The sequence below is a fragment of the Phalacrocorax aristotelis genome, chromosome Z, assembly GCF_949628215.1.
Source record: "Phalacrocorax aristotelis chromosome Z, bGulAri2.1, whole genome shotgun sequence".
Lineage (NCBI taxonomy): Eukaryota > Metazoa > Chordata > Aves > Suliformes > Phalacrocoracidae > Phalacrocorax > Phalacrocorax aristotelis.
Genome location: NC_134311.1, coordinates 59,189,100 through 59,202,846, shown reverse-complemented (window position 1 = coordinate 59,202,846; position 13,747 = coordinate 59,189,100). Strand labels below are relative to the sequence as shown.

At 44.1% G+C, this 13,747-nt stretch overlaps 1 protein-coding gene across 1 annotated transcript in view; it reads left to right on the top strand.

Moving 5' to 3' along the window:
* Nucleotides 1-1,757: 1,757 nt before the first annotated feature.
* RGS7BP (regulator of G protein signaling 7 binding protein) overlaps nt 1,758-13,747 on the top strand; it is a 41,296-nt gene continuing 29,306 nt past the window's right edge. Inside the window, exons 1-2 of the mRNA XM_075079544.1 lie at nt 1,758-2,183; nt 4,941-5,107. Coding sequence (XP_074935645.1) covers nt 2,025-2,183; nt 4,941-5,107 — 326 coding nt within the window. The 5' untranslated portion in view covers nt 1,758-2,024. The remainder of the gene's footprint in view (nt 2,184-4,940; nt 5,108-13,747) is intronic.

The following is a 13,747-nucleotide window of genomic DNA, read 5'->3' as shown; positions in this document are numbered from 1 at the left end:
GCACAATTGTTAAAATACTAGCAGTAATGTGGCATAGTATTATGTTTTAATTTCCCTTTACAAATATATATGTTTTATTCTATATAGCTGTGAGGAGAAGTTCATTTTGCTTTTTGCCAGTATTCAAATATTTCCCTTGTGATTAGGTAATGACTTGTCTGGATATGGAAGAAATATGTCCTGGCTTAAAGCTTGTGTTCATGCAGCAGCAAATTCAAGCATTTATTTCCTATGAGTAAGAGAATTAAGTTTACTGTGAAAAAAATGTGGTGTCTTTAAAACAGCACTTAGAAACTGCAAGTTCTTGCTGCTCTGGATGCTGAAGATCTAGTAGTATGTTTACAACAGTAACATTACAATTACAAGGTCATTCTAATTTTACCTAAAGTGATGACAGTGCTTGCAAGGCCTGCAAACCCATCAACGCTAACACATATCCAGCAGCTTCCATTTCTGGGAAAATAGCAGGAAATGTCGAAAAAGAGTTTCAAAGTAGATGAATAGGCAGTGTCCATACTCCGGTAGATGCCAGGGTGTCTGTGCTACAGTAACGATCAGCGCAGTCTGAAAAGAGGCCCTCAACCTGCCAGAGTGCCATTGCTGGCGTATTCAAGCTTCTTGGCAAGACTGGATATCTGTATGTGATGCGTTTGACATTCCCTTAGAATCAAGAACATTACTGAAACATAAAAAAATTTTGTTTGATGTCCTGAAGAAATAACATTATACCAGAAGTGAGCTAACCAGCCACGGCTACCCAGCTACAGAGAGGAATTGGACCAGCCCTGGAGCCGAAGCTGGCGCAGACCACAGCTTGCCCCAGGGCAGTGCAGTGTGGCTGCAGACATGGCCCCACAGCTGCCCCACAGCCGCCTGCATCAGAGGGGCTGGTGCCCGAGGCCTGGCGGGACTGCGAGCGCCAGCCTGGTGAGCTCAAACCGCACTGCTGTGCTGGGGCAAAGAAGAAACAAGTTCTCCAGTCGATGGTTACTTAATCTTTTCTACAACGAACAGATACAATCTACAGTGTAGTTGCATCAACACCCTATAAACATTCTTCTTAGAGCCCCCAAATCAGATGATTTTTAGAGAAGGAAAACAAATTCGAGCAGCGAACCAAGCCTCTGTTAAACAAGAGAGTATTTTCTAAGTAAGCTTCATGAAGACTAGCAGCAACTTCTGCAAAAGCTGGGCGGCCCGCTCGCTAACGCCCGCGGGAGAACAGCCCCTGCGCCCCGGGGGCGGCCCCCGCCGCGGCTGCGGCCCGAGAGGGACGGCACCGCCCGCCGCCTCCGTGGGGCGCGCAGCGGGAGGGCGCCGGGCACCGCCGCCGGCCGCCTCCCGCGGCACCGGGGCGGCCGGGAGGGCGAGCCAAGGGCCGCCGCTGGCGGGCCCGGGGGCGGCGGCGGGGCCCGGGGGGCGGCTGCCGCCCGTTCTCCCGCCCTCGGGGGAGGCGCGCTGCTGCCGGCGTCAGCCCGCCGGCCCCCGCCGACCCTGCGGCCCTTCCGAGCGGCTGCCGGCGGGCGCCCCGGCGAGAGGCGCCGCCGGGGAGCGCGTAGTGTTGCGGCGGGGCGGGCTCCCCCCGCCGGGTGCGTCGGGCAGGTGCTGGCGGCCGCTGGATGGGAGCCCTTCCCCGGCGGGCACGGCCGCGGTCGACACCCCCCACCCCCCCGCCGGCCGCGGGAAGGAGGGCGGCGGAGCATGCCGCCGGCGGGGCGGTTCCGCAGGGACTGACATGCTGCTGAAGGAGGGAGGGCGCCAGCTCCTCCGCCTCTCCCCGCGGTAGCGGAGGCGATGCTGCAGGGCGCTCCCTGGGCTCTCCCGCAGGCGCCAGGCTACCACCGGGAGCCGCCGCGCTCCCGGCCGTGAGCGGCGCGGCCCCCGGCCGGGCCGAGGCGCCGAGCGGCGCCGGCCCGCACCCCTCCTCGGGGCGGCGGCAGGGGCGGAGGGTGGGGGGGGGAAGGCGCTTCCCGCGCCCGCGGGGCCCCGCGCGGCGGGCGGCTCCGCGCGGCGGATGCGTGTGCATGAGCTCTGCACCGAGCGGGCGCAGGAAGCGCCCCCGCTCCGCCGCATCCATCTTCCAGGGCAGCAAGACCTCGCCGCACGGCCGCGACAGTGAACGCCGGGGCAGCGGCTCCGAGAGCGCCCACCAGACCCAGAGAGCCCTGGATGACTGCAAGATGGTGGGTACCGCACACGGGCTTGCCTTCCTTTTTACCCTCCCCAGCCTCCTCGTAGCTGGCGGTGGTGCCGCTCCTCCCGCCAGCTTGCCTATTCCCATCACGTGCAGTTGCACTATTTTTAAAACTGCGGTCCCCGCCGGGGGTGCTGCCCTGTAGACTAACTCGTGGCGATTCAAAGGCGGGAGAGGGGAGGGAAGCGAGGGCTGTGGGGAGCCGGCGGGGTGCTGCGGGACAGTCAGGGCAGGACCGGAGCCGGCAGCCGGTCCTGCAGCGGCGGGAGCCCTCTCCCCAGCGCACGCCGCTTTCGCGGCGCTGCCAAGCAGCTGGAGTTGCTTTGTGCAGGTTCCGGACAAATCTGTCCCCGGACTTGCACTCCCTGAAGCCTAAATTGGTGAAAAGTTGCCCCCGCTGCATCTCTGCACTCTGTGCTTGCTGTCTTGTGCAGCGGCCACGCTCCTGCCCTAAAATCCTTCTCAAATAGCACTCAGAACTGGAGGCCCTGAAATCCCGTCTCTGACATACGTGGTACCTGTTCCCAGGCTCTCGATTTCCAAACTACATAAAAATACTAGAGTAGCTGGTTGCAATTGTAAAACCTCAGATCAAGCACCTGCATCCATGTTATTTTTGGACTGTCACAGTATGGTATGACATTTTTCTACATTCATGTTCAAAATGCTTGGGTCCTGACACTTTCCTCCAAGCCAGCACCATATACTCTGCCTCCTTGAGCTACAGTCAGCTGGACGCCGGGCCCCAAAATTGCTCCTCTAACCAATGACAGAAATAGAAAACAAATGAAGTTGCTGCTACTTTACTTGAAAAATGTGGATCTTGCTGAAGCTCTGTCCGGTAGCATTGGGAGTGTACCTGCTGCCTCTGTTCTGGTGGATTCTGGCAATTTTTTTTCCCTCTAATACTGCAAACTGTGCTGGCAGGTATCCACTCTGATACCTCAAAATCGGGAGCAACTCCCAGTGCACCAAGGAACAAAAGCTGCCACAGTAGCTCTATAAGTGTACCCAACAAGTGGACCTTACTGGGTTCTACCCTTTTTTCTCATTCCCAACAGCGTAATGTGGTTACTTAAACAGAAGTGCTGGCTTTGTAGAATTCACTGATCAGAAATAAATGTTGTCAAGATGCAGTAGGCTTCCGGAGATAAGACCAATGTGGTTTTTCCCTTGTTCTATGTCTCAATGCTGCAACCTCAGTGAGGTTTTGTTTTCTTTGGCAGTGTTGAGGTGGCCGAATGTGTCCTCTGCTTAGAGAGGGGGTGTCAGGTGAGAACCAGCAAAATGTGTCTGGCATGACCCGTTACCGGTTGCAGGCTGAGACGCTTTTCTCCTTTCCTTAATACAAAGTAATTACGCTGTGACACAAGGTAGTACAATTTTTTTCTCTCTCTCCGTTGCTTTCATGCATTGTTTTAAGCTGCAGAATGAGAGAGTTGAAGCCAGGTTTAGCAACTGTTGTGCCTGGGGCTTTGTTTGCTGTGTCCTTTTGGTTTTGTTTGAGGTTTGGGGGTGGGAGGGTGCAGATGTACTGGAATGCATCGCTGCTCCAGAAGCAGAGAAACCTATTTGCTACCCTTAAATGACATTTAAGAAAGCATGGCCAAAAAACGGGTCCCAATACTAGTTCTCTGTTATACAGGGTAATTACAGATGCTTGAAGATTCAGAATGTAATACGGCAGGAGAAGCGACTCATTTATTTTCTGAGTGAGAATTTGAGGGCTTGACTTCAAAATTTTGTAGATCTGATGGAGGCTAGGTTTTTAGCATGCTTGTATGTTCGGATGTGTTGAACTCGTGGTGGTGACAATGGCTGCAGAATTATAAGCAGTTACTCTTGTCTATTTTTATGTAGTTTGGAAATTGAGGTCAAATTAGCAAAACACAGATAAATAAATATTCTGTTCTCTTGCTCCCTGCCTTCCACCCCCGCCACCGTGTGCAGCAAATGGTCTGATGTGCTTTCTTTCAGAAGACAGCAAGTGCTTCATTTGCTTAAAATACAATCCTACGTACACAACCAGTGGAACTAAATGATAATGATCTTTCCATCACTGTAAAAGTTACCCATTTATTCAATAGCATCCATGTGTATCTGCTGGATATTTGATTTCTGTAAAGGTTGAAGCGTTTGTTTACTTCTTTGTCTGTTTCCCTCACACACATTGCAAAAAGTGCTTTCTAGAATCCTAACTGGAAAGTGCCCATCTGGTACATCTCCTCAGCCAATAACTTCAGATCAATTTTAAATCTGAAATATGGATTAGAGGCCAGTGACAGAACAGAAATCATTACAAAATAAATTAGCAAAATTGCCTGTGTAAAAGCAATTGCTACATTCCAATCCCTAAATGTGCTGTTAATCAGGAAGCAGGAGGAGCAAAGGCAATAATTTCTGGAGATATTTTTGTCTTTTATGATTGCAAAAAATAACCTCATGCTACCAGTAAAACAGCTGGGGTTTTTTGTGTGCTTAATATTTAAGATTAATAACTCAAACACTTTCAGAGGTCAAAAGCAGAAACACTACTTTCCTGCAAGTGGATATTTACAGCTCACAGAAGACACAGCTGTCATGGAGGCCCTAGTCATTTACTAAATCTTGAGCACTTGATCCTTTATGCCATGAAATTGGGAGCAGCAGGAACAAGCCCTAGATATGGTGTGTTTTTCTAAAAATTTGATTTTTTTAATCAGTGTAGTTAAATGTCTCATGTAAGTAAATCCTCTTTGTTTTTCAGCTTGTCCAGGAGTTCAATACCCAGGTGGCTCTGTATCGGGAGCTGGTCATTTCCATTGGGGATGTCTCAGTCACCTCTCCATCTCTGCATGCAGAAATGCACAAAACTCGAACTCAAGGATGTGAGATGGCCTATCAGGCTCATCAAAAACTAGCAGCAATTTCTGGGTAGGAGTCTACTTACACTTAAATAAAGTGATACTCATATGCATGTCTTTGCTAAATACTTCATTTTGGAAACTCACAGCAAAAGCATTAACTCGTGTTTCTGTTTTAGCCATAGAGATGCATGACCACAAATTCTACAGAATGCTCATCTCTTTAAGATATTGCAATTTGGGGTCAAATCCTGGTCCCCTTACCAGGGTGGTATCCTAGTGATTTCACTGGATGTTTTTATGTACGATGGACAGGATTTTACTCTGTTATCACTAGACAACTTAAAAAGATCAAGGGAGAAGCCTTGCCTTTCAAGGGTGAAATAGCAATAGCTTTCTGCCCAGTCCTTCATTGGGTATACCTAATTGAACAGCTAGAGACAACTAGCACAGCTCAACTAGATGATTAACAAAATTAGATGAAAAAATAATTAGGTGAAAATTACGTAAGGGGAGGGGAATACAAATACTATCGTGAAAAGTTGTGTTTATATTCTGCATATTTTTAAATCCTTATTTGTGTTGAAATGAGGATGAAGCTTTGCCAGCATATGATGTTTTCATTTACTTCTTGCTATTACGTTAGATACATTCCTTTTCATGGTGACAGAATGTTTCATCACTTACTTGAGATTATGCCTCGATACAAGATAAACCACGATAAGTATCTGTGTCTTACAAAACGGGAACTCCATCTGCTTACACAAAGTCTAATTATTTGTGGGTTCTTCACAGTATGGTGACAGGGGCATTTGTATTAATGCATGTGCCTCCTGAGTCATGTCTCTCTCTGACTACACTTTGTCAGAACTTCCTGCACGTGCCTTATCCGCCATAAACTACAGTGTACCACTGGAAAAAAACTTTCTTTTTTTGCAGCTCTGCCTAATCCTTCCTGAAGTTCTTTCATCATTTTAATGCATATGACAAATCTGTCATAGGTATGGTATATAAGGGAAGACCACACTAACAAACAAAACAGAAGAAAACACTGGTTGGTCACTTCAGTAGAACTGTCAACGTTTTCAGATGTGATTTTGTGCAAAGACTGTTAAGTTGATATAACAACCTTTGATGTGTTCCTCGAACAAAATACATGCCTTTAAGTTACTAAAGTCTGTGAGAATTTAAAAAAAAAAACAACCAACCAACCAAAAGATACAGTTCTTTTTAACCAGTGTGCACTACCTCAACACAGTAGCACTGAAAAAGTGGAAGCAAACAGTAGTGAAATTGATCTTGTGTACTTTCAGACTCGAAAGAGAGGCTAATAACAGAACCAAAATAATACATCTGAATAGCATAACCTAACTTACTTTTATTCTGATCTTCTCCTGCCCCCCCACCCCTCGAAAACCATCGATACATGCTCATTTAGAAGCATGGAGGTTTTTTTAAGTAATCATTTCACAGTTGGGAGTCTGTCATATACACAAAAGTGTCCTGAAGGTTGTGCAGTTGCTGCGAGATTGACATTTAGCTAATCTAAAACTGTTTTAAATAACTGTGATAATAACGTGATATCCATAACAACTGGTATGTGTTAGAAACCCTCTGGAAATTACTTGTTTGGTTTGACAGACATTTTACAAGATGTGCTTCACATCTCCACCCTCCTACAGCTGAGGAAAACCATATGAGCCAACTTAACTTGCTTGGTGTATCTGTGAGGAAAGATGGGAGATGAAGGTGCAGCAGGGATTCACTGTGGAAAAGAAATAGATGGAGGAGTAATAAATAGTCCCAGAGGTTTAGTCTTGATTCAGCAGGAAGTGCAATGTAGTGCATATGGCATAGGATCTGGAATGGGAACCTAATTTGGCAGGAATAAAAAGTATCAGGAAGAAAAATACTTAGAGGTGGGAATGTATTAAATCATCCTCAGTACGAAATAGTCAGGAGGGTAGTGTATTGCTCAGAAACCACTGTTAGTCAGCAGATGGGACAAAGACTCATTTAGTTCACTGCTTTAGTTCAAAATGCACAGCACTGCTCTGTGCAAACTTATGGGTAACGTGATCAATTTCACCTTCCAGAGCCTGTTAAAGAAATGCTATTGCTTTCCCACCCAGAGAGAATAAAAGCAATTAGCTAATTACGTTACTAGACTATAAAATTTCATTACATATCTGCATTCTATTAGTTAAGGTCATCAGTAATGTTCAGTTAATTTCTAAGTGACCTGAGCTGTTGTGTGGCACACCGAGCTTCTTTCAAGAAGTTGGCATCACTGTCTAGGACAACATTAAGTTCATTAATCTTGCTTGTGCTGATATCTTCCTTGGAAAATTAGCAAACAGCTTCATTTCATACTTCCTGTTTGAATATGTCAGGATTTGAGACTCTTAAGCCCACTCCTGATTCAGACAGCTAGAAGAGGCATCTATTTCCCTTCCTAACTCACCTGTTCTACAAAACTAGGGAAGGTAACAGAGAGGAAAGGTGCAAAGACTCGGAACGACAGAAACAAGAACAAATCCACTAGTGCTGAGAAAGGCAGCTGTAGAAGTTTGGGAATTGTGGGACGGGAAAGAAATGGTGAGGTGGAGATAATGCATTAGGAACTGCACAGAAATAGAGGTCATGAGGAGGAAAAAACTTTGATCATGGGCATATCAGTTCTGGAATATTAGGTGGACATCAGAGTAGGAGAGTGATGTAATATGAACAAGAAGAGTAAGACTGCAGTTGTAGAAAAAGTAGACACTGATATGCCATCAAAAGGAGATTCAGCTAGGGAAATGGAAGACGTTAAAGCTACACCTACATACTAAAAACTGAGAGAAGGAAAAACAAAGGAGATTATGACAAAGAGAAGGAAGTAGCAAGGAAACATAAAACCTCGTGAACTCAGCGCTGGATTAGACCATATCACCCCATCTAGCTCAAATATGACAGCTGCTGGTAGCAGAGGTTTCATAAAAAAGCATATAAGAACATGCTGTGGGTAAAACGATGCCTTTCCTCATATACTTGCCACTACATAGCAGTTAGCAGTTTAGGGGTTTCCTGAGCCAAAGGCTGCATCTGGACAGTTTGTATCTGACAAATACAAGTTCTCACAGAAGATCTTAGGATTTGTGTAAATATGAAAGTCTTTTACTCAGAAAATGCTGACAATGAATAATTACATCTTTCCACTGTTGTGTTTTAAAATGTTACAAATCAATTTACAAAAAAAACCAAATTCTTGAGAAAGGAAACTTCAGATTTGATCTCCAATTTAATGGGACTTCATAGCTCTTTCATCCTCTTCTTAACTTGCTCTCTTACGTATTTTACTTGTAGAAACAGGTGGAATTTTATCAAATCACAGAGTTTGCCAAGACTATCATGGCTTTCAGAGAATAAAGATAAGAAATGAAAGTAATTTAAATTGAAATATCCTAGTTCTAGCTGATGATCTTTCAGGAATGTGAGTCAAAGTAAACTCTTCTGTCAGTGTTGGTTTTCTCAGGACTTCAGGTCAATTCCTGCTCACTGCACTAACTAAAAATTCTTAGTGGTTTTTCGTGAACTGTCTTCTGAAAGAAGTGAGTATGGTTTTGGTCCTTTCATAACATATTCTGCTGTACTAATTTATCAGAAATTAAATACCTCAAATTAATTACATTTTGCACCCTTGCAGTATCAGTTGTCATGGTCAAAACCGGAGAAAGTAAAACAGCAAGAAAATGAGTCAGCATTATTTTTTTCCAAAAGAAAGGAAAAACACTTGTAACAATAGGAAGATCAGGAAAAAAAGCGCAAATCTCTGTTTTGGAAGGGGTCTGCTTTATGGGATGATAAAGACTGGTGATATTTTAGAAGTAATCAGAGAGCCAGCTTTATATGTGAAGTACAGTGCATCTGAGATGTAAATGGAAAGATAACTCAGAACTGTATTTTAAGATCCAGGTCTGCACAACTGTGTATGCACGTTTGTAAATGTCCCTTTCGTATTCTCAAGTACTTGGTATGCTTACATAATGCAAATACTTCTGTGTGCGCTTGGCACACTGAAACCAGAACTGGCAGTATCTCTGTGACAGTCTGAGATATATGTTGACAGTGCCTTTTTTTTTTGCATGAAATGAAACTGCATGAGGAGCTCAGGGGTGCATGGCAACGTACATCTGTGTGAACATAGCTTTGAAAGAGGTTGTCCTCTGTTGTTCACACTGGTGTTGCAAAGTCCTGAATCTAAGGAGGAATAAACCCATACACCAGTACAGGCTGGGGGCCAACCAGCTGGAAAGCAGCTTTGCAGGAAAGGGCCTGGGAGGGTCTGGTGAACACCAAAGTCGAACATGAGCGAGCACTGTGCCCATGTGGCAAAGAGGGCCAACAGCCTACTGTACTACATTAGGAAGTGCTGCCAGCAGGTTGAGGGAGATGATCCTTCCCTTCTACTCAGCACTGTTGAGGCCATATCTGGAATACTGTGTCCAGCTCTGGGTTCCCTAGTAGAAAAGAGAAAGGGACATACCACAGCAGGTCTAGTCAGTGGCCATGAAGATGATTAAGAGCATGCAACATGTGGCATACAGGAAGAGGCTGACAGACCCGGGATTGTTTAGTTTGGAGAAGAGAAGGCCTGGAAGGGGATCTTGTCAGTGTGTATAAAAAACACCTGATGGAATAGTATAAAGAATACATAGCCAGACTCTTCTCAGTGGTAGCCAGTGACAGAACAGCAGGCACAAATTGAAATACAGAAAATTTTATTTAACCATTTTTAAACCCCCTTTTTTATTGCAAGGTTGGTAAAATATTGGAAAAGGTGCCCTGAGAGGTTGTGGAGTCTCCATCCTTGGAGACACTCAGAACTCAACTGGATATGGGCCTTAGTAACCTGCTGTATCTGACACTGCCTTGATCAGGAGGGTTGGACCAGATCAGTTCTAGATCTCCCTTCTGGCCTGTGACAAAAGTCACTGCTGGGAAAATTCCAAGATAAACTTCCCCTATTTGACATGGAGGTGCATCTGTTACTTATATAAAACAGTTGTTAATATGACTTCCCCTAAGGTCAAGAAAAGTTAAGGAAGTACACCTAAAAATCACATCTGGATTGCAATCCTGTCTTTATCTGCATAGCACAAAAATGTTACTGTAGTGTTGCTTGTAGGTAATTTCTACTTTTGTTCTCCTATGCAGTCTACAATAGATTTCTGATGTTTTCAATAAGCAGTGGGGGGTAATTTCTCAGACCTAATTAATATTAGATCAGTTCCTAAGGTTGTGTTAAAACGTTCTATTGACACCTAATTGTGGCCAAATTTTTATTAACCTGTCTGAATTTTCCCCAAATTATGACACTTTAAAATTATTAACTGCTTTCTAAAGCACACAAGCAAAGAAAAAAAAAAGCTGTTCCAAAGTATTCTACAAATTAAGAGAGAAGGAGACTTCAGGCTTATAACTTCATGAAAGTTTCATTAAGACAGACATGACAGAAACCACTTTAACTGTTTAACTTCAGATGTTAAATAAAGCACCACTGGCAGGAGTATAGCTGAGCAGAAACAAAACACAGCAACGCTTAGTTCAACAGGGAAGAATTTTTACAATCCTGAATCAAAACCAAGGTATTGCCAGCAGATAGGGCAACAAACTAGAGCTCTGCCCAAGCTAGCTACCAATCAAGCAGCATGTATGGAGATCTCTGCCCTCCCTAGACATTTTTACAATCACTGCCATTGTCCTTCTTTGTGCGTATGTGTCAGAGGTGGGGAGGGTGGTATTAATGTTGATCCCTGAAGTTCTGAGTTATAGGCACTGCTCCTGTATCCTGCCTCAGCTACAGTTAGCATTGTTTCAACAACCAGATGAAAATAAAGAATAAGTGCTTCACAGAGGTTGTGCCGTGATAACCAGAATGTGGCCTAAAGGGGTATAATTAAATATAAAAAACAGTGTGATGACATGTAAGAAAACAAAGACAGCAGTTAATATTCACTGCAAGAATCAATACTGTTGTATGTGATAATGCCAACGGAATAATGCCCCCTATATTCATATGGGGTTTTTTTTTTTGCCATAATATTGCAGATATTATTAACAGGAAGACCTTAAAAATCCTATTTAGTAAGTAGAAAATGTTGACATTCTCTGCTTCTGAAAACTGTTGGAAATATAATAGTTCCCAGTTGCACTCACAGACATGTCATCTCAGTAAGTTTTTCTAATCTGGCAGGTCAGATCCAACAATTCTTAGAATGATTGAATAGTATCTTACTTAGCAAGTTGTCCTGATGACTTAACTGGAACTGTCCAAAATGAGAAGAGTCAGGGAGATATTTGTCTAATTCCAAAGAAGAGCTTTCAGGATCTAGAGCAAGCTCATTACTGAGCATTCTTGTCATACGAAGTCTCATTTCCCCTCAACATTTACATTCAGCTTCTGTAAACATTTACTGTAACTTTCTTAAACGCTTACAATTTTCTTGTGATTTTGAGCATATAAAATTCTAGGGGCAAATTCTGACAGTGTTTATTCCACTTTGTTTGGAATACCTTCACTGATTTCTCAGTCATGAAGTGACTCCAGACTAACTACTGTGTATCAGAGACTGCACCTGTTCCAGTGACTCAAATCCCATTTTTGACTAATGGGAGTTGGTCTACATGGGAATGTTTTGGGAAGTAAATTCAGATATGGATGTTTTCTGAACTAACTCTTTATGGACAAACTAGCTCACAGTAGTCCAGTAAGTATTCCATAGTTACTCCTTTCTCAATAGGATAAGATGCACTACATTGATCTCACTAGATTCCTTTGCAAAGATTTCTCTAATTATACCAGGAACATAGAAAAGCTAAGACCATTTTCTGTGGAACTGGGTTAAAGTGGGTTCTGATGCTGAGAATAAAATCCGTTTACTCAATTTAAGTTGTAAGTTGAAAAAGAAATCATTTCAAGTTCTAATAGGCAAATTCAGAAAGCAAATAATGGAGGAGAAAACAAGGTTACTGACTAAAGCTAGAGTTCTGAAAATAGCTAACCTCTACAGACTCACTTTTCCTTTGTATCTTTGTCTTTGAAACTGTGCTCTAATAGGCAGTTGGGACTTGAAGATACAAGGTATTAATATCTCCCTTTATAGATCAGTCTTTCATAACTGGAAGCTAGATTTAGTAAAGGGCAAACATACCTAAAATTGAATTTAGCATTTACTTCTCTATGTTCAAAACAGCAATTCTGAAAAGTCTGAAAGTTCTACATCGGCAGTGACACACTGTAGCTTGTTCATTTGACAGAGTGGAAGAGCTTAGCATCTAGCTTAATGGTAAACCTAATCAGCAGGCAGAAGTGTGGCATTCTTGCTTGTCCAAGCTCTGACAAACTTAATCCCGTAGATGCTGTCAGAGCATTCTCAGAGCCTGACATACACTGACAAATTTGGACTCTTCACAAAACACAGTTGCACCTGCCACTTTCTTTAAACCAAAGCTGAAGGTGAGTCAACTTCATTTCTAGACCACTTGCACCTACCTCCCAGAAAAATGCCCTGACCACAGCCAGGGGAAAGTGGAAGCTAAAAGTAGGACAGACATCATCTTTGTCAGTCATTTTTTTGCCCCTTTCTTCCATCTCACACTCAACTAGCACATTCACACACCTTGCAGTGCAGCACTGCCACTGCCGAGACACTCAAGGACTGCACATGCTGGGTAAGCCAGGCGGGTAAGCCTGCCTCTTAATGTGAAGGGTCTTCTGACAGAAGAGAAGCTGTGTCCCAGCCCAGCCGCCAGGGTCTCTGCCCCATGCTCAGAGATCACCACAAATAGCCATATTCTCCCTGACAAGTTGTAGAGCAACATAGCTTTTTCTCTGTGACATGACCTGAGGCTGTGAGTAAACTGCAGGGAAGGAGGGAGCACGTTGCCATCATCTAACCCAGTGGGCAGAGTATTGTGCACAAGGGAGCAAAATGGTGTAGAGGTCTGCAATGTACTTGGGTTTCAAGCAGTGTCAGTGCAGGTGAACACTGAAGACTAGTAAGGAACTTCCTTGGTTGTAAGGAGAACTTGTATTCTAGTCCATGCTCCCATGATCTTTTCTGTGTTTTAAGCAGATAAAACACATAAAGATGCAGGGGGGCGGAGATTCAGAATTCACATAAATGCTGAGAATTCTTCAGCATTCTGCATCTCCAGCCTGGTGAACTGTAAATTCATCTACACAGTGTTTTGGTCTAGGGTTGGAGTAGGCTGCAGGTTTAGGGTGGTTTGGCTTCCATTGTGACATGCCTTTTTCATTCAGCACTCTGTTCTGGGTCCCAAACACCAGCCTGGAAGAGGGTATGAAAAAGTGAGGTGTGGCTGTATTTCAGGTCCTTCACTGGAATGCTCTTCTCTGCTATGCATGAGCAGCATTCCACTAGAGTTAGATTCCAGGGGGTTTGTTTCTCTAAATCTAACTTGGGAGTAATGGAGTATTCCAGCCATAGGTAAGCCTGTTTATCTGTAGCAATGGTTGAAATAACTGCTCTGTTCTATGCTCCTGTTTTGAGCTAAACAAACCATTTACTCAGAAATTGAGATGAAGGAAGACAACATATGTAGCCAGAGAGATTTTGGGACTGAATTACATTGGCAGGGTCCCTTTAGAAATACAGCAGTGCCAGAGCTGACCTCGTTCAGATAATTCAGTGTTTCTGCTAGC